This window comes from Canis aureus, chromosome 24 (assembly GCF_053574225.1).
Source record: "Canis aureus isolate CA01 chromosome 24, VMU_Caureus_v.1.0, whole genome shotgun sequence".
Lineage (NCBI taxonomy): Eukaryota > Metazoa > Chordata > Mammalia > Carnivora > Canidae > Canis > Canis aureus.
The window spans coordinates 12,539,722-12,567,451 of record NC_135634.1 but is presented as its reverse complement, the minus strand read 5'-3'; the positions used below and the strand labels follow the sequence as shown (position 1 = coordinate 12,567,451).

The window sequence follows — 27,730 nt, the reverse complement described above, 5'->3', positions numbered from 1 at the left end:
CTCATAGACTACCTACGCCCCCCACCCCAAAAGACAGAAAAACCTTCGGCCACATGACTATGGCTACTTAACTACAAACTGGCTAAGGCTCTTTTGGAAGTCATGGAAAAAATCTTAAGGTCATAATATCATCTCTATTTCCATCTGAAGAAAACCAAAAAGCTCTACTGGGACAAGCCAGCTACAGTGAAATTCACAAGAATCTGTTATTTTGGAGTGAATGAAGGATAGAGCATGGGGACAAGACCAAGCTAAGCAAATTACAAAGTAAGCTAAGCTAATTTTCAATCCCTCATATCTCCCCTCTCCAAATTCTTACTCCTGTTCTCCGAGAGGTTCCTTTCACCGCTGAGAAAAATGAAACAATACAATACTTTTGAGATTATTTGCTTTTTGTCAAATCAAAATCTTTACCCAAAGATGAAGGCAATAGCTGGTAGGTGTCTGGGGAGTCTGCATGCTTGTAATCTTGAACGTTGAATGTTAAGGACTGTTGTCACACTGCTCGTTTAGTTTCACTGAAGAGTGACAAGATGACAGGAACAAAAAGAACTGTGGAGAAAGTGCTGGCACTGAGCCTTTCTGTGGGCTTTGCAAGGGAGCAGAGATGCTCTCTGGGACTAAAGAGAGGTCGATAAGCTTTCTTCAAAGAACCATTTAGAAAATGTCTTCTTCCCAAGACCTAAGAGATGGCCAGTCCATTTGTTTTAGTCTCAATGGAAGGGCAGCTTCTTTCCCACAACCATTAAGTACAGTCTATATACGTTAAAGTAGTTTTAGGGGATAAAAAACCCTAGGATTCCCATTGTGACCTGGTTGAAGCTTCCTTCATTGAATCATACTATTTTTCAACTATAGATACTTAGTGTCTGTAGCAACTGTGTTGGAAAGTTTTACTAACTGAAAGTCAGCTTTGTACATTTCTTGGGGAGAGGCATCCACCATGTGTTTCTTAAAGAGAACAGAATTAGCTATTATATCTAAATTCACTCATCCTCAGTCTCTTTCATCCTTGTACCCCTCCTCCCCAGCACAGAAATATAGGTTCAATAAAATTTTATCAGGTAACAAATGTTTCTCTTTCTCGTGCATGCTTCCTGTTCAACTTTTTTTTTTTTAAGATTTTATTTATTTATTAGAGACACACAGAGAGAGAGAGAAAGAGAGAGAGAGACAGAGGGAGAAACAGCTCCATGCAGAGAGCCCAATGTGGGACTCCATCCTGGGGCTCCAGGATCATGCCCCAGGCCAAAGGCTGCACCAAACGGCTAAGCCAACCGGGGCTGCCCTATCTCTTCAACTTTTCTTTTTTTTTTTCTCTCTTCAACTTTTCTTATCTGAAATCCTCTCTGGAACATAAATCAAGTCTTCCTCCTCTACATTTAATATCCTTTAAAATTTATTTATTTATTTATTTATTTATTTATTTATTTATTTATTTATTTATTTCATAGACAAAGAGAGGCAGAGACATAGGTAGAGGAAGGAGAAGCAGGCTCCATGCAAGGAGTCCGATGTGGGACTTGATCCTGGGACTCTGGGATCACCCCCTGAGCCAAAGGCAGACGCTCAACCACTGAGCCACCCAGGAGCCCCAACCACATTTAATATCTGATTGTTTTGCAGTTACACAACCAGAAAATTCAAAAAGAATGACAAAATCTTGATTAATAACTAAGAGTTCCCGAAAGTGCCTTTTTAGTTATAAAAAGTAGAGCCGCTCTTTAATGGAAGGCAAAGAGCTCACAACTCAACCTCAGGGATAATCGACTATGGGTTGATGTGAAGTACCTAAGAAGAAATGAACAGCCGGTCTAAACTTCTATGACAGCAACAATTAGAACTAGACTTTTAGATCAAAGGTGGACCTGGACATCAGGCCACCGGGGCTGGTGTCCCATCTAATCCAAAAGTATGGTTGCCTAGCATCCCTTCCCTCCACCTCCTCTTGAATCCCCCCCTCCCCCAACACAAGAAGGCAAATAAAGCAAGAAAAGCCAACAAGGCCAAAGGATGACAATAAAATGTGTCATTCAAGGCTCTGACTATGAATTTTCTGACATGAAAAAGGAGATAGCATCATGCTTATTTAAATATTGAAATCTCCCCTTCTCCTTTATTAGCACATAATGCAGTTAAGATCAAGAACACATTTCCATTCTTTAAATCCTACTTAGAAAGCTTCACTATCATTCACAAGAGCTAGAACTTACAATGTAAGGGAAATGGGGGATCATATCTTACGATTTAAGGAACTGAAAGCTTTTAAATATTTTGAAGTCCTCATTTTAGGTTTCTCACTTTCTGCTCCTTTGTTCAAGAAAATCTATAATATCAGCTATTGGTAAAGATGTGAGGAACTGGAACTCCCATAAGTTGCCAGAGGGAATGTAAATCCATAGGGCTGCTTTGGAAAACTGACAGTATCTACCAAAACTGACTTAATATGCCTTTCCTTATGATCTGGGAATTCAACTGGTGGGAATAATCCTAAGAGAGATGAGTGTTTATGCCCATCAGAAACTTGTAAAAGACTGTTCACAGCAGTGTCATTCCTAATTATACAAAATTGGAAAAAACCTAAATGTTCTTCAACAACAGAATGGATAAATAAATTGTATAGTATATTCGTATTTAGGAATAGCACTCAGCAAATTCAAAAAAAAAAACATTGCTACTGAGAACAAGGCTGAAACTCTTAATCATAATGTTGAGTAAAAGAAGCTGGACATGAAAGAGTATATGGGATGACTTGGTTTACATGAAGTTCAAAAACAGGCAAAGGGATGGTATTAAAAGTCTAAATGGTGGCTACCTTTGGGGGATATTGCCTGGGAGTACGTGGGGTTAGAACTGCTCTTTCTATATCCAAGGTTAGGTGGGTGCATGCACTTATAAAAACTAATGGAATTGTACTGTTAAGATGGGTGCATATTTGCTGTATGCAAATTATACCTCATTTAGAAAAATCTGGAAAGAGATGTAGAGATTTCTGAGATTGTTCCTAAATATAAAGGAATTCAGTGCAGGTTAAATATAGTTGCAAGCACAAATCTTTGTAAGCCTCTGTATGCTATTGAAAAATTCACTTACTACTTAATGTCATACCTAACAGAGAGCCAGCTTTTTGTATTAATAGACTGAAAAACATATTGTACGATATATTTCAAATGTACATATTTACCAATTAGCAAAGATAAATGTTTAAGAAATGCAAAATGTCTGTTTTCCCACTCTTTCCCCCCTTATGTTTCATTTCCTACTCTCTAATTCTGAATTATTTTTAACAGAAGCTATTGGAAATAATAATTCCTGCACGTCTGTAATGAAGAGTTTCTCCGTGTACCACAGAGACTTCAAGTTAGAATGCTAGAATTTTGGAGCTGGCGGAGATACAGCAGGGCACCCCCTCACTGGACGGAGACCCAGGAGGACGCCGGGGCGGGGGCGGTGAGTGCGGGTCCCAAGGTTGCAGGACTAGACAGGGACCCAAGGCTCCCAGGCTCCTCCGGCTCCCACAAACGTCTCCTTCACCCTAAAAACGAATCAACCCTCTTATCTTTCCAAATCGATGAGCTGGATCTAAAGGGGATTTTTTCCCCTCGTTGCCAACTGTGCCATCCAGTAGATTATTTGGGAACAGTCAGCTGAGTCCTTGAAAACCCCCTTGGGGTTTAATGCCAGGACAGAAATCGAGTATAGGAGGAGGGGGCAGCTAGTATTTTCGTATGTAAATCCTGTTTGCATAACATTTCCAAAGTAGCTATCCGTTGATCCCCCCGAAATTCGGCGGGGGCGGGGGGTCGTTATTTGGGATGACTAGCTCTGGGGGAAACGCGGGCGCATCTGCCCCTTAAAGTTCCTTCCATAGATCAGAACCTCCAAAGAAGGGTCCAAGACGCCACCCGGGAGTCTCCGGTCTCCGGGGCCGGTCCCGTAGCGGTCCGGAGTCCCCTGGGGCCCCCTCGGGGCCGCGGCCTCGGGCGGGCCGCCCAGCACCCAGCGCGGGGCCCGAGCGGGCGGCGGCGCGGGCGCGGGGGGCAAGGCGGCCGGCGCGGCCCCGGCTGCGGCCCCGGCTGCGGCCCCGGCTGCGGGTGCGGCCCCGGCCCCGGCCCCCGCCCCGGCCCCGGCCCCCGCCCCCGCCCCGGCCAGCGCGTCCGGAGGCCACCCGCGGAGTCCGGGCCGCCGTTCGGGACGCGGGCCGGGCCAGAGCGGCAGCGCTCAGAGAGAGCGAGGACGCCGCGGGGTGGGCGGGCGAGGGCCGCGGGCAAGTTCGGGGCGAGCCAGGAGGGCGCGGAAGAGGGGAGGGGCGCGGGAGCGAGGGAAGAGCCGGCGCGGGGAGGAGCGAGGCGGCGGGGCCCGGGAGGCGCGCGCCCCGGTGCGGCGCGCGGGGTGGGGGCGAGGGCCGCGCCGGGGGCCGCGGGGGCTGCGAGCGGGCGTGCGGGGCCTTACCGAGCAGCGGCAGCCGGCCGCCGCGGCGCGCCCACGCCGGCATGGCCTCCGGAGCCCGGGGTCCCCAGGCCGCGCCGGCCCAGCCCTGAGATGCCGCCCGGAGCGGCGCGCCCCGCGCTGCAGGTGGCTCGCTTAAGGATGCGCGTCACCGACCGCAAATTCCCTCGGACTGGTGCAAAGTGGAAGGGGGGAGGATCCCTCTCCCCACCGGCTGGGGCCGAGGCGGGAGCCGAGAGGTTGGGCCGAGCCGGGGAGCCGGTGCCTGGCGCAGCGCTGCGGCCGAGCCCACGTGCCCGTCGTGGTCCGCAGCCCGCGCTCCGCGGCGCCCGGGGCTCCCGGCCGGTGACGGGGGAGATGGGGCGCCGTTCCGCCGCGAGGTGGTTCGGGCTCGGCCGCCCCGGCTGGAGAGGAGGCGCAGCGAGAGCAGCCCTGCCCCCGGGAGCCCCTGAACCCTCGCGTTTGGATGCCAGAGCCTGGGGACAGCCGAGGGCCAGAAGCCGCGCTCCCCGCGCGCGGGGTCTCCGAGGCCCGGGGACGGCAGCCCAATCCGCGGCACACGCGGGCAGCCCTGGGGAGCGCGGAAGAGCGGAGGGGCGCGTTCCGAGCCTGGTGGGTCCTAATTGCCGACTGGCTTTCTTTGTCTTCCCCTCCGTGGCCGAGGATGCCCAGGACCCAGTCGGCCAGTCGCGGCTGGGTTTCCATGTCAGCCAAGGCAGTTAGGGAGGCGAAAAACCAGCCAGAGAAACAAAAGCAGAACACACAGAGAGTACATCCCAGAGGACGTTTGGAGTTATCCATTCCATAACTCTTGTTCTTCATCGCATATATATCTCAGGTTGAAAATTATTGTCTTTGCAGTAAGTCGAAGCTTGGAAAGCCCTGGATGCCAGTTCTGAGTCTACCCTTGACTAGCTCTTTGACCTTCACAAGCCGCTGGCCCTCTCAGAGTCCCCGTTTACTCACCTGTAGATGAGCGGAGCGGACCAAATGGTTTGCAAGGTGAATTCCAGTTCTAGGAATTCTATGCTTTTAACTATGTAAATACTTTTCTAATAAAACATGATAATTGGCAGTGTACATTTTTGGTCATACAATCCTTTTTCTTAGCTGTAGTCTATAGCACAATAATTTTTACCCCATAGGGTATGACAGAAACAAAAGCCTCTACCATGGTGCAGCCACTGTGGAAAACAGTATGGCAGTGTCTGAAAAAATTAAAAATAGAATTACCATATGATCCAGCAGTTCCACTTCTGGGTATATATTCGAAAGAATTGAAAGAGGGTCATGGAGGGATATTTGTACACTATAGCAGTGTTATTCACAATAGCCAAAAGGTGGAAGCGACCCAGATACCCATCTGTAGATTAATGGACAAACAAAATGTGGTATATACATAAAATGAACTATTATTCAGACTTAAAAAAAATAAGGAAATTCTAACACATGCGACAACATGGATGAACCTTGAGGGCATGCTAAGTGAAATAAGCCAGTCACAAAAAGACAAAGACTGCATGGTTCTACCTACGTGAGGTACCTAGAATAGTCAAACTCATAGAGACAGGAAATAGAATGGTGATTGCCATGGGGAGGGGGCAAGGATGGAGAGTTGGTGTTTAATGGGTACAGAGTTTCAGTTTTGCAAGATGAAAGGCTTTTGGACATTGGTTGCACAACCACGTGCATGTATTTAATGCTACTGAACTGTACACTTAAAAATGGTTAAGATGGCCAATATCATCTCTGTGCATTTTGTCACAATTAAAGATTTTTTTTTTAATGTTAAGTTTCTACTTTGGGCCCAACACAAAATTAGAAGAAGAGGCATGAAAGGTATGAGATATGAAAAGATAAAGGCAATGAAGCAGGCTAGTAAAATTGGGGGGGGGGGGGGGAATGGGCTAGTAAGCCTTTTAACTGCCAAGATCGAATGCCTTAGCTTTTATTTATAGCCTGATTACCGCAAGCTTTAAAAGAAACTGATGATTACACGTTTGCAGAGTATCAGCTTGGGTGGAGTTGGGTTCAAGAACACAAAATTGTGAAGATATGATGCTTCTTCAAAGAATCTTGGGCACAAGGCAGAAATCTCTGTGAGAAGTGGTAAGAGGGGAGGATATTAGCTAAAAATGAGTGAAATAGGTAGAGAAAGAAAAATACCATATGATTTCACTCATATGTGGAATTTAAGAAACAAAATAAGCAAACAAAGAAACAAACAAACAAACAAAAAAAGACTCTTAAGTACAGAGAACTAGTGGTCACCAAAGATAGGAAATATGTGGGATGGTGGAACATGGCAAAAAAGGGCACTAGGATACAATCAGAAAATCCCAGACCCTAGCAAACTTTATAGAACAAATAACCTATTTCCTTCAAAAAAAATTTTGTAAAGAAAAATAAAATTGGAGACAGAACCTATAGATGAAAAGAAAACTAACAGATATATCAAGCAATTGCAATGTGTAATGTAAGGACTTTATTTGGATCCTAATTCAAGCAAACTGAAAATATAGAATAGTCAAGAAAATGTGACCAAAATTTTCTTTGATATTGAATAATTATTGTTTAAAAAAGCTTACACGTGATAATATTGTTATGTATTTTAAAAATAGTTCCCACCTTTCTGGATGTGCACAGGAAATATTTACAGATAAAATGGGGAGCTGAAGAGAAGAATAGAGAAGGACAGCTAATGAGTACAGAGATTCTTTGAGGATGATGAAAATGTTCTAAAATAGATTGTGGTGCTTGATGGTTGTACAATTCTGTAAATATACTAAAAACCATTGAGTTGTACATGAAAGAGGTGAACTATATGTCATGTCAATTCGATCTCAATGAAACTGATATAAAGTCTGAGATGTTCTTCAAAATAATTTGATGTGGGAGGGTTTGAGTGGGGAAATTAAAATTGACTATGTATAGCTAATATTGAACCTCAGCAATACTTAAATAAGCTCATTCTATTTTTTTTTAAGATTTTATTTATTCATGAGAGACACACAGAGAGAGGCAGAGACACAAGCAGAGGGAGAAGCAGGCTCCCTGCAGGGAGCCCGACGTGGGACCCAATCCCAGGACCCCAGGATCACATCCTGAGCAGAAGGCAGATGCTCAGCCACTGAGCCACCCAGGCGTCCTGGCTGCCTCATTCTATTTTTCTTAGAAATTTTCTGTAATAAAAAGATTTGGGGGGGCAGATTTAGAAATAATGGGGTAGTTAAGTCATCTGGAAAGTGTAAAAGATAACTGTCCTCCCTTAGACATCACCAGCTGCTCTTTATTATCATTTTACTACCCACCTAAATGAGATGAACTATAGCACAACCCTGGAAACTGTTTTCAAGATGCTAACTTGGTGGCACACAGGTGAACCACAGACTCCCATGGCAGGATAGAACTGACAGTTCTCTGTTTATGTCTAAGATGAGTTCAAAATAATCATCTCCTTAGAATTCTTGGCAGCAGATAATGCCTTAGTTGGTTAAGGCTGCTGTAACAAGGTACCACAAACTGAGTGGCTTAAATAAGAGAAATTTATTGTCCCATGGTTCTGGAAGTTAGAAATTCAAGATTGATGTTAGGTATGAGTTGGTTCCTTCTGAGAGCTCTGTAGGAGAATCTGTCCCATACCTCACTCCAAGTTTCTCCTGGTTTGCTGGCAATCTTTGACATTCCTTAGCTTCTGCTCCATCACCTTGGTCTCTTTCTTCATCTTCACATGGCATTTCCCTATGTGTGTTTGTGTGTGTCTGTCTGCTCTGTGTTCAAATTACCCCTTCTTATGAGGACACCAGTCATTTTGGATTAAAGCCCACCAGAAAGACCACAGTGCAACATGAGTACCTATGTAACTGACCCTATCTTCTATAAGGGTGTGATCTGAAGTACAGGGATTAAGGAATCCAAAGTATCTTTTTAGGGAAGAAGGGGAGGCACAATTCCACCCATAATACATAGGTTTCAAAATCAGTACCTAGAAATTAATCCATATGATTCTTCCACAGCTTAGTTATCAATTATTACATTAAACAGATTGCGATTTAATATTTTGTTTTTACAAAGAAATAGACTGCGTTATATTTAACTCATTTTAACACAAAATCAAGAGGCATTAAAAATTATTCCTCTAAAGAGTTCCATTAGAAAGGATAGAAAATTGGGGCACCTGCGTGGCTCAGTGAGTTGAGCATCTATCTGACTCTTGGTTTTGTCTGGGGTTGTGATCTCAGGGTTGTGGGATCTAGCTCTGGATTGGGCTCCAGGCTTAGCAGGGAGCCTGCTTGAGTTTCTCTCTCTCCATCTGCTCCACCCCTCACCCTGTAGCCCCCACCGGCTCATGCTATAAATAAATAAATAAATAAGTGAGTAAGTCTTAAAGGAAAGGATGCAACAAGATGAAAACATGTATTATGTTTTTAAAAATTATGTATATACCAAAATGCCTGGAAGGTGGTACACCAAAATGCAAACTGGTTATCCCTGACTTATGGCCTTAGGAGTGCTATGGAACCAGTTTCTCCAATTAGAAATCTGAGGCTCAGAAATCTGACTAGCTCAGTTGGTAGAGCATGTGACTCTTGATCTTAGGGTTATGAGTCTGGGCCCCACAGTGGGTATGGAGATTACTTAAAAATAAAATCTTTAAAACAAACAAAAAAAGAAATCCAAGGCTCAGATCTGTTAGGTGGCATACCCAAGGTCTGTCAGCTAATATAAGGCTACTGGAATTCGGAATGGCTTTAATCCATAGCTCTGCTTTTAACTATCGTGTCTCTGTATAATTGCCAAACACTGTACTAATCACTTTACAACTGTTATTTTATTTAATTCTAATAGCAATCCCATAGTTAAGTATCATTATTCCTACTCTAAAGACGTCTATTAAGAGCATAAACTCTGGAGCAGGGAGAGATGAGTAATTCCAGAGGCCAAAGGAAGGGGGTTATGAAAAGAAGATAAGAACTGAAGATGGTGGCATCTGTTATAATGACTCTGTGGCCCACCTCTAAGTGTCAGAAACTACTAAGGATGTTGAAGACTCAAACAATATAATTAACAAGATATTTACATCCTACAAGCAGAGAAAATATCTCCTTTTTGGACTTCTTTGGCATTATAAAAATCTTGATCATATACCAGGTCTCATAAATAAACCTCAAAAGCAAAGTTGTATTCTCTGATCACTGTATAGCAAAGCCAAAAACTCATAATATAAGTTGGATTCTAAAATCTTGGAAGTTCATAAATACTCTGCTAAGCAATATTGGGCTCAAGGGGAACAGCATGGATTCAATTACCAGCAGCATATAAAATAATGGAACTAAAAAGAAAATGGAGGGGAAAGGGAAGAATTTTAGCAAATCAAGAAAGTCAACATCCAGCTAGTTAACATACTTCAGACAAATGGAATAGAAAAGAGTGGGTCTGGGAGAAGGGGGACTTGGGCCCATTTACATTTCAAGGAAAATTACAAGGGACTCTGCTATCTTTGGTATTAAGGAAAGGAGAAAGGACTTTGAAGAACCACATCCTTTGGGAGCAAGGGATGGAAGGAGATTCATTGGTGGGGGAAGGTAGGACAGCATCCTAGCCGCCTCTCTCCTAGGGAGCTGAGGAAGGGGACTTCAGGAAGGGTGAAGCTAGGTATGCCAGGCCAGTGCAGATTGGCTCAAAGCGTAGGAGTGGAATTTTTAGGCACTGAAAGAGAACTGGCTTTTCCTATCCACAGGGCTGCAAAGTCCACAGGGCTGGTAAAACATAGAAGGGCAGTTTAGTTGGGGCCTATACCCCATCTACAGAGAAAAGCAGAAAGTACGGATCAAAAAAAAGGTGAGAATCAAAAAGACAGGTAAGTGTCTGAAGATGTAGAGAAATCAGAATCCTCCTACACTCCCGGTTAGGCATATCATATGGTGCAACTGCCCTGGGAAATATTCTGACAGTTTCTCACAAGGTTAAACATATAGTTACCTTATGACCCAGCAATTTCACTCCTAGGTACATACCCACGAGAAATGAAAACATATGTCCAGGGGTGCCTGGGTGGCTCAGTGGTTGAGCATCTGCCTTTGGCTCAGGTCATGATCCCAGGGTCCTGGGATTGAGTCCTGCATCAGGCTCCCAGCAGGGAGCCTGCTTCTCCTTTGCCTATGTCTCTCTCTCTGTGTCTGTCATGAATAAATAAATAAAATCTTAAAAAAAAAATATGTCCACACAAAGATGCATACATGAATGTTCTTAGTGACTTTATTCATAGTAGCCAGAAAGTGAAAACAACCCAAGTGTCCATCAACTGATGAATAGTAAAACAAAATGTGGTGTATCCATTCAATGGAATATTATTTGGCCATGAAAAGGAACGGTAGATGGTACAACATGGTACCTTAACAGCATTATACTAAGTGAAAGAAGTCAGTCAGAAAAGACTATGTATGACATAATTCCATTTACAGGAACTGTCCAGTATAGGCAAATCAGTAGAGATAGAAAGTAGAGTAGTGGTTTCATGAGGCTGGGGGAAACGAGGGTGCAAACGGGGAGTGACTGCTAATGGGTCTGAGGTTTCTTTTTGGGGTCATAAAATTTTCTTCACATACCTTGTGGTGATTGTTGCCCAACTCTGTGCATACACTGAAACCACTGAATTATACATTTTAAATGACTGACTTGGGTGTCATGTGATTTATATCTCAATAAATGTTTTTTAAACAAAAAACAAAAAAAGGAAGAAAGAAACTGAAAGTTGTATGCTTGCCAAGAGCCAACAGGAGAAATAACCTTGCATTTAAAAAAGGAATCATTTGATTTGGGGACCCAAGCTAACTATGGAAACTACAGAAGGTGTCTCCAAGCATCCTCAGAGAAGGGGGTGGAGAGCAGTCCTAGAGTCATTTACACCTTAAGGAAAACAGTAACTAACAAACCACTCTAGTACTATTTTTTCAGAGTTCCTGTGACTTTTATTCATTTTGTTCCCTTTATTTCTCTTGTAGTTTCTTTAAGTAAAACACTTAAAAATTAAAATGTATTTGTGTTTGGTGACAAGATAATAGAAGTGGTAATATTTTCTCTTGCTCCGTAGGCCTGGCTGGTGAGTAGGGAGAGAAGACAAGAAGGCAAGACAAGAAATACTCTTAGGGCCTATGGAAGATTAAGAATAGAGCCATTCTGCTCAGGACCAAGAAGCTGATGGAGGAAAAGGGAATTATTAGCTATAGGTTTCACATTCTTCCTACACAAACCTGTTCATTTAGGGTATGCGTGCTGCTCCTTGACCATGGGGGACTTTTCAGATTTACATTTTCTTACTCCCTGTTCCCCCCCCCCCCTCCAATTCAGTGCACAGCTGTGAAGTCTCCTGTTTAATTCCTTCAGATTTCTCTTAGGCAGTAGGCAGCTAATCTGCTAATGTCTATTAACTGCAACCATCCTCTCCTGGTTATCCTCCCACCTTTCCGATCATACCTTCTCAATCTTTGCTGGTCTACCACCTCTTTCCCTCCTCCAAACACTGCCATTCCCCTGAGCTAAATCCCTTCTCTTCCCTCCTCCAGCCTTCCCAGTGACTCATCTACTCCCAGCACCATCTCGACACCAAAGATTCCAAGGTCTGTATCTTCAGTTTATACTGTTTATACTACACAGTCCTTTTCTTTCTTTCTTTTTTTTTTTTAAAGATTTTATTTATTTATTCATGAGAGACACAGAAGAGAGGCAGAGACATAGACAGAAGGAGAAGCAGGCTCTCTGTAGGGAGCCCAATGTGGGACTCCATCCCAGGACCCCAGGATCATGCCCCAAGCTGAAGGCAGGCACTCAACCACTGAGCCACCCAGGCGTCCCTACACACCCATTCTCAAAAAACCCCAACTGTGCTCCCTCTGAAGCACACTATTCCAGTCACTATTTACCCTTTTATTAACCTCTTCTTTTAAATCTCCACATTCAGTTCATCATAGGGTCTAGATTGGGAGCTGTAACCTAAATATCTTTTAATATGTTCCCTCCATCCTTTCTACTCTTTCCTATCCTCAGTCTTCACATGATCCTGCCTAGATGATCACAGTTACCCTACAACCACCATCGCCCTCTTCCCATTGAGATTCTCTAAAACACAATCGGATCACAACACTTTGTTTCAGTAAAGCCTGGATGATGCCACATGTCATTATATAAAGAATGGAATATTGGTGCAGTCTCGGAACGTCTCCTTACAAAATACAAATCAATTACAAAGTGGAAAAAGGATAGCTCCAGAGTAAAGAAACCTAGCATGTCCCAACTCAGCCAGGTGATCAAGGTGACCATCACTTACAGGATGGGTCAACATGGAATATCTCTTGATGGGATTCTCCAAGGAGAATGACGAGCGTCATTTCTGTGGTATTCCTTCCAAGAATCCATTACCAAGTCTGAATGAGGAAACATGAGACAGACCAAAGTTGAGGGTCATTCTGAGTAATGAAAGGCCTGTACTCTTAACTGTCAAGGACACAAAAATTAAGGAACTGTTCCACAACTAAAGAGTCTGCAAGAAATAGAACAACAAAATGTAGCACATATTCTTGAATAGGATCCTGAACCAGAAGGGGAGAGAGACATAGTTGGAGACAAAATCTGAATGACATCCGTGAACTATGTACTAATGTTGACTTTCTGACTTGAAGGGTTTGTATCCTACTTATAGAGGAGAGTGACTTTGTGTGGGGAAAACAGAAATCAGAGTGTTTAGGGACATGCCTCTTCCTATATGCATACATAAATAGAGCATGAATACAAGAGAATAAATGCAATAAAATGTTAATTGGAGAATCTAGGTGAAGAAGATACAGCAATTAATTCCTCTTATTGGTTAGAAATTTTCTCTCTTTCTTTTTAAAAGATTTTTATTTATTTATTTGACAAGGAGAAAGAGAGTGTACAAGCAGGGGGATTGGCAGGCAGAGGAGAAGCGGATTCCCTGCTGAGCAGGAAGCCTGACATGGGACTCTATCCCAGGACCCTGGGATCATGACCTGAGCTAAAGGCAGATGCTTTACTGACTGAGCCACCCAGGCATCCCTGAGTTAAACAGTTTTCCTGTAGATTTGAAATTATTTCAAAACAAATTGTTTTTTAAAAGAAATTTCTTGCTTTCCATGTCTGCTTTTTCTTTTCCTTGAGCAGGAACGTGAGCATGACAGTCTTTCTGTTTTGATGATGCAGACAAGGACAACATCCTAGGGTATGGTGAAGACTCAAATGAGCAACCCTGAAAGCCTGGACTACCCACATACCTCTGACTGCTACTTGAGAGAAATCAACTTTGATTGTAGTTAATCCACGTATCTTGACGTCTCTTTGTAACAGCAGCTTAGCCTGTACCCGGACTATTTTTATTCCTGCCACTCCTCCATATATACCTGAAGTTAGAGTCATAGTGAACTAGAATTCCAAACTCACAAGTTCTACCTGCTTTCCATGTCTTAATCCTTGATACTATTCCTGTCTGGAATGACCTCCTCACCCTTCTCACCCTTCTCACCCTTCTCACCATTTTCCCCCATCCCTTCTGGTCTGCCTTGTAAATCAGTCCTGGTCCACTCTGCCCGCCTACGACTGCACCCCAACTGTGAGTTAGGTATATCCTCTCCTTTCTCTCATCTGTATGTTGCATTGGATGTTTGTTCCACTCTTACAGCCCACCGACACCTCTAACTTTTATTCACACATGTATTACTAGAGTCTAACACAGTGACTGGCCTACAGTATACTCTCATAAATCATTAAATATTTGATGCATGACTTGTTGAATTTTTTGACATGCTTCTAAGACATTTTTTAATACATACTTTAAAAAAAAGATTTTATTTATTAATTCATGACAGACCTCGAGAGAGGCAGAGACATGGGCAGAGGGAGAAGCAGACTCCCTGCGAAGATCCAATGAGGAACTGGATCCCAGAACCCCAGGATCATGCCCTGAGCCAAAGGTATTTACAGACATTTTCAAATATACATAAAAGTAGAGGTAACAATGTAATGATACATGCATTCATCATTCAGTTTCGACAACCATGATCATTTTGTCAGTCCTTGTGAATGGATAGAGTTCAAGAGCAGGGCCTTGGAGATAATGCTTTAACTAAAAAGTTTACTTCAATGCAGGGAATTTCAATTACTGGGGCAAACTGGCAAGGAGCTATTTTAGAGCAGATAGGTTTTTTGGATAGGGAGTTTTCAAACCAGAGTCTACATTTTCAAGCAGAGGCAAGAAAAGAAATGAAAAGTTATTCTTCATTCCCTCTTTCAAGCAATATTTATTAAATGCCATCTATGTGCTAAGCACTGGGGTTACATAGGTGAGGAAGACCATTCCTACATTTAAAGAGGCATGCAATTTTTTAAAAAATATATTTTATTTATTTGAGAGAGAGCACAAGTAGAGGAGCAGCAAGCAAAGGGAGAGGGAGAAGCAGACTCCCCACTGAGCCGGGAGCCCGACATGGGGTTTGATCCCAGGATCCTGAGATCATGACTTAAGCCGAAGGCAGCTGCTTAACCAACTGAGCCCCCCAGATGCCCCAAGAGGCATGCAATCTAATATGGGTTGACAGTCATATAAAAAAATACTTGACTCAGGTGCCCCTGGCTGGCTCAATTGGTAGAGCAGGCAACTTGATCTTGGGGTTGAAAGTTTGGGCCCCATTTTGGATGTAGAGATTACTTAAAAATAAAGTCTTTTAAACCCCTGCCGCAAAACCCTCATTTGCACCAAAGTGTGATTAGGGTTTGATGGAAACATGCATAACAGAGTCACAGAGAAAAAAGTGTAGTCAGTTCTCTACAAAACATTCTCTCCACCTCTGGACCTGGAAACCTGGCTTCCCTCAGGAAAACTACTTCCTCTGTTGCTCTCTCAAATGCTATTTATTTCCCCCAGTTTCATATACGATGAAGCCTGGAATGTGGACATTCTTCTAGCTCTCCATTGCTTCTCCCATACCATTGCCTCTTTTTATTTTTTTCTCTTTTGAAAAGAATATTCTGAATTTCTAGAAGCAGTATACATGTTCAAGGCAAAAAGACAGTGCAAAGTAAATAGTCAAACACAAATATTAACTAGTAATAACAATTTGATGTTAGTCCATCCATATTTTTCTCTATGCATGTATGTATAGATTTTTTTTTTTTATTAAGTGAACTCCACCCCCAATGTGAGGCCCAGACTCATGACTCTGAGGGGGCACCTGGGTGGCTCAGTGGGTTAAAGTGTGCCTTCGGTTCAGGTCATGATCCCAGGGTCCTGGGATAGAGCCCCACGTGGAGCTCCCTGCTCAGTGGGCAGTCTACTTCTCCCACTCCCTCTGCCTGCAGCAACCTCTGCTGTGCTCTCTCTCTCTCTCTCTGTCAAATAAGTAAGTAAGATCTTTAAAAAGACCAAACAACCAACTCATGACCCTGAGATCAACAATCACATGCTCTACTGAATGAGCCAGCCAGGCACCTTTGTATACATGGATTTTTAAAAAAATATTTTTAAAAATAGGATAATCTTGGGGCACCTGACTAGTTCAGTTAGTGGAGCATATGACAACCTAGGAGTTGTTAGTTCAAACCCCACATTGGGTGTAGAGATTACTTAAAATCTTTTATAAAAATAGGATTCTTATTTTTTAAGATTTACCAAATTTCTTTTTTTTTTTTAAGATTTACCAAATTTCTAAATAATTGCACATTTAGGAAATCTATTCTTCTTTACCTAATTAAGTCTAATCTAACTTCCTCAGCATTTAAGGAGTATTTGCATGAATAATAAGGGGAAACTTGTAGGTTTAATAATTGGATTCCCTTAAATTTTGATTATAAACTTAGTCAAGTATTTCCAAGCATTTGACTTAAAAACATAAATCTAATGTGTCAAGTTCTCTTAAACATGTCAAGTATCTCAAATCATGAAGAAAATATAGTAACTGTAACAATGATTACAAACATTATAATACCTGTACAAAAATATTAAGCATTATTTAGCATCATTTTTTGGTACCATTTAAAATTTTATTTTTAGACCTTCCCAGCATTGCAAGTTTACTTCTCTAAGAGAAGCTCGGTCTGGCTGTGATATACAGTTAGGGTCACAGGTTATAAATTTGGCATCAGGAGGTGAGAACCTGGGTACACATTCCAGAATACTTCACAGGCCAGTCTGTATTTGGCTGATTACTTCTGTATTTGGCTGATTACTTCTTCAAATCAGGTTTAGTTTTTTAAAATGAAAATCCAGGATATCATGTATCCCTCTTGGTCACTGTCACCCATTTTTAACTGCAACCTCTTGTACAGCTTTCTCTTTCCTGAGTCAAGTTGAGTGGATGTTGCACTCGCCCCCCAATCTAGTGACTCTCCTTCAATTTACACCCCTTGGCCCAACCATTATCATGAGAACATAACACCCATCCAACTCTCCGCCCTCCAAGAACATAAACACCCTTGCTCCCAATAACTTTGATTACAACTTGTCAGCCCATTTCCATGGTTACCCCTTGAAAATCCTATACCTCTGAAATCTTAAATGTCAGTACACTGGTCTAATAGCAGCTCCCCACTCCACTGTGGTTCACATCTTAATTCAAGTCTAATTAAATTGGTGTGATTAGAAATCTGCTGGGGTTCTTCTGGAAGGTGAGCTTCAGCAGATTTTTTTCTTTTCTTTTTTATAAAAAGGAGAGGGAAGAACGTGGTTTAACAGGAAGAAATACGACTGACCTGTTATCATTCAGGATGATGGCTATATGATGGCCCTGTGGGGAGAAATCAGTGGATGAGTCAAGTCGCAATGGAAAACTCCTGTCAGGGTGTAGTGAGAGATGAGTTAGGTAAATGAAAGGAGGGGGATCCATTTCATGAAAGGGCTTTAATTTGAAATGGGAATTGAGTGCTACTTTCAGAGCAGCCCATGTTTTCATGCCATGGAAAAGCATGAGGAATGCTTCAAGCTCCACAGTACCATGGAAGTCTTTAGGAAGGATTAACCATGGCTTGCCTGTGAACAAAACCACACCAGAGCACTTCTGATTATGGATTTTTAAAAATATAAGCTTCTGAGAATTTTAATGATTCTACTACAATTTTAGAGGATGGGCTGTATTTCACATTTTTTGGGGGGGGTTCCCTCATAAATCATGAACAAAATCCTAACAATTCTAGTATTCCAGCAAACAGTAACCAAATATCTTCAGTCAGGACTATTACCTATATATTTTAAAAATGTTTGATTACATTTCTAGATTTATGGTTAACAATTTAAAGAGTCACTTTAAAGACTTTCTTTGCTTGAATCAGTCTCAATTATACAAAAAATCACTAACTGATTTCAGATGGTTTGGGGATCCCACCTCCTGGTATTCATGCTTTGATGTTATAACCTCTCCTAAGTGGAGGCTGGACCTAATGACTCACTTCTAAATACAGAAAGTGGCAAAAATGATAGGATGCCATTTTTCGATATTAAGTCCTAAAAAGATTGAGGTTTCTATCTTGCTTGTTCTCAATATTCTCTTGCTCAATCACTCTACGGGAAATCTCTTGCCATACTGTGAGTTTCCTCATGGAGAGGTCCTTGTGGCAAAAATCTAATGTCTCTGGACAATAGCTAGTGAGGATATGAGGCCCGACATTAGCCACAAATGAATTTAGAAGGCGATCCTTCCCAGTCAAGCCTTGAGATGCCTGCAGCCCTGGCTTTGATTACAGCCCATGGAAGACTGAGCCAAAGGAAGCTATGTAAGCCGTGCCCAGATTCCTGACTCATAGAAACTGTGAGATGACAATTGTTCATTGTGTTAAGCTGCTGAATTTTGGGGTAATCTGTTAAGCAGCAGCAGATAACTAATATATTCTCCTTTAGTTAGCCTATATTCAAACATTAATAGATGAATTGGGGAACGTATGGAAATTTGGTCAAGCAGGAAATCATGAAATTCTATGAAAGGAGAAGTTAGAGCGTGTTGAAAATAAAGAATGATGAGAATTGATTAATAATAATATGTAAAACATATATTGTTTTTTCTACCATCCATATAAAATTTCCTCCGGGTTGACATTTTTTAGTGGGAGGAATGTATTTGTGTTGATTCATCCACACTTTGATCTTTAGGCTCAATGGCACATATTTGTACATTGGTTGAGATGTGTGGTGGGAGATGGTGAGAGCAAGCAGCTCAGACTAATTGAAATTGAAGTCATAGCCTTCTTGAAACCAAGGATAGATGAAATCATTTTTTACTCTACCTCTAGTCCATAGGTCAAAGCTGTCCACTAGAAATATAATGCAAGCCACATATGAAATTTGCAATTTTCCAGTAGCCACATTTTAAAAAGATAAAACAAAATAGGTAAAATTAATTTTAATAATATATTTTATTTAACTCCAAATATTACCACTTCAGTATGGAATAAATAGTAAAAAATTACAAAATATTTTAGTGTTTTTTTGCACCATGTCTTCAAAAATCTTGTGTGTATTTTATACTTACAATACACCTCAATATGGATGCTAAATTTTCATTTTAAGTGTTAGGAACTGCATTTGCATTTCATAAAATTTAGGGTTGAAAAGATAGGTTTGCTTATCCAAATTGTTCCAAACATACTGAAGTTTTCCAATAACTGATTTGTGAGTCATGCTTATACTTAACTAAGTTAAAAATGCAGCACTAGCTATCTCTCTAGTGTTCAATAGCAACAGGTGGCTGGTGGCTATTGTACCGCATGGTGCAGCTCTAGTACAGAGTCAGAATTCAATAAATGGTTACTGGATGAATTAATTTCACAGCATTATTTCACCAGTTAAATTAGCCATGAATTGGGGTGCCTGGCTGGATCAGCTGTAGAGCATGCAACTCTTGATCCTGGGGTCATGAGGATGCCAGATGTTGAGTGTAGAGATCACTTAAAAAAAAAAAAAGGTCATGAATTAAACCAAAAGCTGCCTGACATTTCTTCCAGAAAAAAGAAATGTTAGTAATGATTATTTATGAGTAGTCACCAGAGTATCTTCAGTATTAGATGGTTTTACTTATACTCCTACCTTGAAGCCTGACAGGTGGAATTCTGAGCCATCAGGAAATCCATCTGAACTGTCCAAATTCTTTGAAAATACTCATTTATTTGTATTTTTCACTCACAGGATAACCTGGGGATTTAAAATTCTCCATCAATAAATATGGGGATGAAAATCAAAATGACTAATGAATCATGAAGAGAATAAACTCATTTTTCAAGAGTTGAAATGAAAAAAAAAAGTTGAAAAGGTGAGTGACTTTTCAAAGACATTTCAACCAACATTACTTTCCTATCACAACATTGCTACATCACTTTTGCATATTTCTAAAACAACACAGACTCTTTCCCTGTACATCCATATATTCAATCTTTCATGGTTCTAGGTTTACATTTTAGCTGGAGGGTGCAGTTGCAAACCTTAAACATGTGTTATTTCTAGATATTTAACAGAGAGGTACAATAAGAAAGTATAGAATGTTCACCTTATCACCTAAATTACTTTCCTGAAGTTAAAGCTATTTCTGTCCTTTTGCTAATAGGGGAAAGGACTGCACAAGTATTGATAGGATCTCAACAGGCTTAGGCTGAGTTTCCAAATCATAGCACAGGATTAAAAGCTTAGAAATGTAGAGGGTCTTTGCTTTCCCTTGCTTTTCTTTCTTCTTTTTTCTCTCTTCCTTTCTTCTTTTCCCCTCCCTTTCTTCCTTCTCTTCCTAACTCCCTCTCTCCCTCCCTTCCTTCTTTCCTTTCTACTGATTAAAAACCAACCATCTAGAGCTGAAGTGACCCTGAAAGTAGAGTGTGTGTGTGTGTGTGTGTGTGTGTAGTCATAGTATCATTACCAGCTCCAAACTTTCTCCCTTCCAATGATAGAAACTCCCTAACTATTCTCTAGTCACTTCCTGGAGAATTATGCAGGTTTTGTCTTTGACTTTCTAATTTTGTTTAGCTAGACAGATAAATTCCCTCAGCTTTCAGCAGGTAATTTATTTACTTTCTGAGAACAATGTTTGTTGATTTATTGGTTGGGGGTTCATATTAAATAAGCAGAGAAAATATTTTTCTTTTAAAAATCTACATTCCCAGAGTGTTTTTTTAGAAGTGCTATGTGGAAAAACCAGACATTGACAATTCTGAGTCAGAGAGTGATTCAGAAGAGCTGGGCTCTGAAGGTGAAGAAATCACATTTATTTTTTAAAACATTTTATTTATTTATCTGACAGAGAGAGAGAGAGAGAGCACAAGCAGAGGGAGTGACAGGCAGAGGGAGAGGGAGAAGCAGATTCCCAACTGAGCAGGGAACCTGATGCAGGGCTCCATCCTATGACAGAGATCATGACCTGAGCCAAAGGCTAACACTTAACCAACTGAATTACTCAGGTGCCCTGAAAGTGAAGAAATTTTAGGGAAAATTAGCTAATAAATTTTGCTTGTATTTTCCTTTTGTTTTTTTTAAAAAATATTTTATTTATTTATTCATGAGTCACACAGAGAAAGAGACAGAAACACAGAAGGAGAAGCAGGCTTCTCACAGGGAGCCTGATGCGGGACTCAATCCCCTGATCTGGGATCATGCCCTGAGCTGAAGGCAGACGCTCAACCACCGAGCCACTCAGGCATCCCTACTTTTTAATTTTTTTTTAATTTAGATTTTATTTATTTATTCATGAGAGATACAGAGAGAGGCAGAGCCATAAGCAGAGGGAGAAGCAGGGTCTCTCCAGGAAGCCTGATGTGGGACTTGATCCCAGGACCCCAGAATCACGACCTGAGCCAAAGGCAGATGCTCAATCACTGAGTCACCCAGGTGCCCCCTGTATTTTCCTTTTTATGGATGCCAAGAATATATGTAATTTTTTAAAAAAAACCCTATGTCTAAATAAGTCTAAAACAGCTCTTTCAATAAATATAAAATAAAAATTCTAATTGGTAAGAAGACATTTTCCCCTGGTATTATGTAAGACAACAGTATATCTTACTTCTATCTGATGGACAACAATAATCCAAACTACATAGTAATTTTTGAATATAGAAATGTTCTAAAATATGTGAAGTTGTTATTGTCCCTATAGGTAGTTTTATTTTTAAATTTTTTATTATTTTTTAAAAGATTTTATTTATTTATTCATGAGAGACATACAGAGAGAGAGAGAGAGGCAGAGAGACAGGCAGAAGGAGAAGCAGGCTCCTTGCAGGGAGCCCAACGTGGGACCTGATCCCAGATCCCCAGGATCATGCCCTGGGCCAAAGGTGGCACTAAACCGCTGAGCCACTGGGGCTGCCCAGTATAGGCAGTTTTAAAGTAATAAAATTTTCATTTATTACAGAATGATATCTGAAAAGCTTTGTCTTTGAAAAGCCAATGTTACTAAACAGACTTGAATGTATATGAAATATTGTGGGAGTAATAACTGCAAATATCCTAAAATATTTTTATTAATTTACTTAGCATTTTAATTCCCTACTCTCTCCCATCTCCTGCAGCTCACTGCTACCTTCTAGGGGAAAAAAATCACCGACATGGCAGTTTTTAGACGATCTGGTGTCCTAACCTAGCTGTGCCATCCACAAGCTGTACAACCTTGGTAGACCACAACTTCTCTCTTTCTTCATCAATAAGGCTACTTCCAGCTCTAAAAATGTTTTTAACTTTAAAAAGTCTACAATTCAACCAACAGTCAATATTATTAGTCTGAGAAAAGGCAAATATTTGGCATTCAGATGCCCCACAAACATTATTGGCATGAAAACCATACCACAAAATAGATTATTTTCTTCTAATCCTGTATCATAATTTTAGTAGGCTTGCTCTAACTTTAACTAGGTATTGTATTATTTACTCAGTTAACAACAAGTATTTATTGAAACTTTTGTGAATCTAGCCTTGAGATGAATAGAAACAGTGTTCACCCTCATGAGGCTTATAGCCAGTAGGACGGACAGGCATTAAATAACTTCTAATCACAAATTATGATATATCCTAAAAGGGGGAAGTGTCGATGGCTGATGAGAAACTAAATAATGGAGACTAAGTTTAAATTGGATGGTAAGGGGAGGGGCCTCCCTGAGGAGACTTAAACTGAGAACTATAGCAGGATTTGTATAAAGTATGTGTGTTGGGGTGGGATTTTAGGCCTGTATTCCAGGTAGAGAAAATTGTATGTACAAAGACTTTGAAGTGGAAGAGTCTGGTGTGTCAAGAAACTCAAATAATGCCATTGGAGGGCAAGAGTTGAGGTAGAGATGAGGTAGAGAGGCATTCATGGAGGGCTTTGAAGGTCATGCCAAGGAGTTTGGATTTATATTGATTCAGTGGGAAATGAATAAAGCTTTTAATGGGGGGGGATGTGGTGGGGTGTGGTTTGATCAGCTAGTTTATTTTATGTATTTCCTCAGCCTTATTGCGATATAATTGACATATAACATGTAAGTTTAAGGCATACAACGTGATGATTTGATACATGTATATATTGTGAAGTGATTACCACAATAAGATTAGTGAACACATCCATCAGCTCACGTAATGACAGTTTTGTGTGTGGTGAGAACATTTAACATCTCCTTTCTCTACAATTTTCAAATATGTGATCTAGTACTGTTAACTATAGTTACCACAATGAGTATTAGATTCCCAGAACTTATTCATCTTACAACTTGAAGCATGTACCCTTTGACGATATATATTTTAAAAATGTTGATTGGTTGCTTTTTGGAAAATGGATTACATAGGAGGCTAACATAATCATCTAGAAGAGAAGTGACAATCATATGAACAAGGGTCATGGCACAGGAGGGGAAGAGAGTGGATCTATTTTAAAGGTAGGGTAAAGAGAGTTTGGGAGTGCTCAGGATGACCTTCAGTTTTCTGCTTTAAGAAACTGGATCTTTGGAGTTTTCCTTTTCCAAGATGGGAAAGGCTGGCAGAGAAGTTTGTCGAAATAGTGAGATTGCAGTTTTAGACATGGTACAGTTGAGATATTTGTGAAAATTCAAGTGAAAATGTCAGGTAAGCATTTATAAACAAGTCAGGAGGTCAGAAGAGGAGTCTGGGTTGGAGACATAAATTTGAGAGTCTCTGGTCTACAGATGGTATTTAAGCCATGAGTCAGCTCGGTGGGACAAGGAATATAGTACAGGAGGAAGAGCAGACAGGGCGCAGAACATACGATGCCCAAGTCTATTTGCATACTCTAAAAGATACTAGAGTTCTGAATTTGGGGCTACAGCAGTGAGCAGGCTTCTGTTTCCATTAGTACATTACTCTATTCATTCATTTATTCTGCTACGTATATATATATCTACTTTCTAAGTAAATCCTAAACTGATGATTCTGGGGTACTGTTTCCTTTGTTGTTAGAGCCAAAGGGAGGGTCCAAGTTTTCGGGGGACTTGAATCATATAAAATGTGGGGATTTAAAAAAGGAATGCAACTTGATAAACATAAAATCAGGCATAAAAGTACATATTTATTTAGAATTGAAAAAGATACCATAACGAATTACTGATTTTTATGTTTTTATTTAATTCCAGTATAATTGATGTACAGTGTTCTATTAGCTGCAGGCGTTCAATATAGAGATTCAACAATTCTATACATTGCTCAGTGCTCATCATGATAGGAGTTCTCTTAATCCCATTCACCTACTTTACCCATCGTAGTCACCCACTTCCCTTCTGGTAATCACCAGTTCATTCTCTATATTTAAGAGTCTGGTTTTTTCATGTCTCTTTTTATCTTTGTTTTGTTTCTTATATTTCACATATGAGTGAAATTATATGGTATTTGTCTTTCTCTGACATTTCACTTAGAATTATACTTTCTAGAACCATCTATATTGTCACAAATGGCAAGATTTCATTACTTTATATGGCTGGGTAATATTCCATTGTATATATATAGACATATATAATACGTCTATTGTGGATAGTTGGGCTGCTCCATATCTTGGCTATTGTAAATAATGCTGCAATAAACACAGGGTGCATATATCTTTTCATTTTCTTTGGGTCAATACGCAGTAGGGTCATATGGCTGGGTTATATGGTAATTCTATTTTTACTTTTTTTTTTTTTGAAAGATTTTATTTATGTATCTGAGAAAGACAGAGCATGAGCAGTGGGGAAGGAGGCAGAGTGAGAGGGAGAAGCAGACTCTTTGCTGAACAGGGAGCCTGACTCAGGGCTCAATTCCAGGACCCCAGGATCATGACTGGAGCTAAAGGCAGACACTCAACTGACTAGCCACCTAGGCATCCTATTTTTATTTTTTTGAGGAACCTCCATACTGTTTCCCACAGTGGCTCCACCAGTTTGCATTCCCATGAACAGTGCACAAGGGTTCATTTTTCATTTTTCTCTACATCCTTTCTAACACTTGTTGCTTGTGTTTTTGATTTGAGCCATTCTGACAGGTGTGAGGTGATATCTCACTGTGGTTTTGATTTGCGCTTCCTGGATGATGAGTGATGTTGAGTGTCTTTTCATGTGTCTGTTGGCCATCGGTATGTCTTTGGAGAAATGTCTGTTCATGTCTTTTGCCCATTTCTAATTGGATTACTTATTTTGGGGGAAATTAGAGATTTTTAAAAGCTGACAAATACCAGAGATGTCATGAAATTAAAACAAATAATTTTATTTCTACATTTGTTATTTTAATTAATTAATTAATAATTAACTGTCTGATGTATCTGTATATTACTTTTTTCCTACCTTTTCTGGCTGCATAAAGTTTCATTGCCTCTTCTTAAGTCATTGCTTTTAGAAAATCTTATTCTCTAGAGAGAATAGAAAGATAATTGAGCCTTTTCTAAAACATGGCCAATCAAGATTTTTCATTGTTATTAATAGTTTAAAATTTCTGCATCGCAATTCATGACTGGTTATGCCACGTCAATTTTTATTTATTATTATTATTTATTTTATTTTTTATTTTTTAAAAGATTTTATTTATTCATGAGAAAGAGAGAGAGAGAGAGAGGCAGAGGGAGAAGCAGGCTCCACGCAGGGAGCCCGACATGGGACTCGAACCCGGGTCTCCAGGACCATACCCTGGGCCAAAGGTGATGTTAAACCGCCGAGCCACCTGGGCTGCCTGCCACGTCAATTTTTAGAACTGCTATTACATCTGGGAAATTCTCGATTAAATTTCTTTCACATATGAGTGGTAAGATTTCAGGGTCATTTCACTGTCTTGGTGCCAGCTTTGTATGCCATCTTATCTAGAACCACCAAAATTTGTCAGGACAAGAATCACTAGGTATGTTAAAACTCAATCCAATCATAGAAGCATAAAATATAACTTCATCCAAAGACATACTTGCTATCAGTAATACTGCTACAGGCTTTGCCTCCAAAACACAGGAATTCTGGCAAATTTTATTTTGTGCCATTCTCATTTAAAAAAAAATGAATTGTTCATTTATACTTGTGTACATTGCATTACTGACCACATTCCTCACAGGTGAGGTATTGATGAAGTATTTTAACTAGGTATTGATGAGACTCAAATCCTCCAGCTTACAATTTCACTTATTATCCATTGGAATTGATTGGAAGAATTTTCTACAGACTAGGCTACAGGCTTGGCTTTAGTCCTAGATCTCTGTGTTATGGTTCATAATGAGTTGGGCACAGGAGGAAGGAGCACTCTTGGAAGCTATGCCTGTTATAGAACCTGGATAACTCTTAATGACTTACACATATACATAGAAGTGACTATGAATCCCATAACTATATTCCACTAAACTAAGTAAATCTATCCGAAACATAACCCAACACAAGGTAAAGTCTGAGTGGAAAAAAACAAGTTTTAATTAGCTGTGGTTAAAATGTATTACTTTTGAAAACTTTACAAATAAATATGACTAGGAGGACACATTTCTAGGGCTCCTCCCAAAGCCTTTGCAGGGCCATATGCAAGTCCAGCTTCATTACTTTCATAGTAAATTGACCTCTAGTCATTAAACCTTCAAATATAGAGGTGTCAACTCTCCTCCAATGTATATTATTTTATCATCTCCTTGCAGGTAGAACAATATTCCTTCTCCCACTTTCCTGTTAGTCAATTTTGGAGGGGGGTAAATCTCAAGGTGATGGTTTGAATTGCTGCTCTGGGGACACCGCTGGCTAGTATAAATTTCTTTTTTCCTTTTTTCTCCTTCTGTTCTTTCTTCTTGTTTTTTCTTGTTCTTTTCTTTTTTTTTCTTTCCACTGAGGGCTAGACTATTTATTTATTTATTTATTTATTTATTTATTTATTTATTTATTTGACTCTTTATTTTGGCTCAGGTCCCGATCTCAGGGTTGTGAGATGGAGCCCCAGTTCTAGCTCCTTGCTCAGCAGAGTCTGCTTCTCTCCCTTTTCCTCTCCCCCACTACTCTCCTGCTCACATGCATGTGCACACACTCTCTCTCTAAAAATAAATAAATAAAATCTTTAAAAAACTGGCAGGCTCAAGGAAACTTACCATATACATTTGATTGATTCAAATCCAGGGGGAAATAAAAATCTACAACTTACTATTCTTCCAATAGTAGTTATTACAACTATGTCTCTGCTTTGGTGATTCTTTTCCTTTGAAAACTATGATCTAATTTTAATTTGGATTTTTAGCACGTATATAACTTGTGAGGGATTAAAAATATATGTAATATACTCCACTTTCCTTAACACACTATGAATATTTGGCCTTAACACAATTTGCTTAATTATACACCTGTCCAGAGAACAATTAACCCCACCTGGGAGGGAGAGAACAGAGAAGGGAAAACAGAAGTAGGTAGGAGGGGTATTTTGGGGGAAAAGGAATAACAACATTGATTCTACTGGAGGTATTGAAAAAAGCATAGCTCTTAAATTTAGATGGTCTAGGTTGAAACATGGCTGTCTTTACTCACTTAGCTATATGATCTTAGGTAATTTACTTAACCTTTCTTAGCTTCGTTTTCTTTTGAAAATAAGGGAAATAATATTTGAGAGAATTCTTGGTGAATCTGACAACAGTAGGAAATAATCATTAATACTTCAAGATTTTATCATCATCACATACACAGCTTTTTTTTTTTTAATCTTAGTGTTCATTTTTTTTTTTAAGTAGGCTCCACACCCATTGTGAAACTCAACACAGAGCTTGAACTCATGATCCCAAGATCAAGACCTGAGCTGAGATCCAGTCAGACACTTATGACTGAGCCACCCAGACACCCCTTAGTGTTTTTTTTTATCAAA

The 27,730-nt window shown here is 40.4% G+C and overlaps 1 protein-coding gene and 1 long non-coding RNA gene across 12 annotated transcripts in view; one reads left to right on the top strand and one right to left on the bottom strand.

Annotated features, from left to right (window-relative positions):
• Positions 1-27,730, bottom strand: part of FLT3 (fms related receptor tyrosine kinase 3) — a 120,187-nt gene that overhangs the window by 72,266 nt on the left and 20,191 nt on the right. For 2 of the 11 annotated variants that reach the window (XM_077868272.1, XM_077868269.1), the window contains 3 exons: positions 19,529-19,633; positions 17,206-17,240; positions 12,776-12,872 (listed from right to left, as the gene is read on the bottom strand). The exons of 2 other annotated variants lie outside the window; for them this stretch is intronic. In XM_077868272.1, coding sequence (XP_077724398.1) covers positions 12,776-12,836 — 61 coding nt within the window. In that variant the 5' untranslated portion in view covers positions 12,837-12,872; positions 17,206-17,240; positions 19,529-19,633. Of the gene's footprint in view, positions 1-4,452; positions 4,593-12,775; positions 12,873-13,736; positions 13,863-17,205; positions 17,241-19,528; positions 19,634-25,212; positions 25,278-27,730 lie in introns of those variants that run through there. 7 more of the 11 variants (XM_077868279.1, XM_077868277.1, XM_077868274.1 and 4 more) reach the window with 6 other exon arrangements.
• On the top strand, positions 4,787-5,529 carry LOC144296442 (uncharacterized). The gene is made up of 2 exons (XR_013363562.1): positions 4,787-5,061; positions 5,311-5,529. It is a non-coding gene; the product is annotated as an uncharacterized LOC144296442 (long non-coding RNA).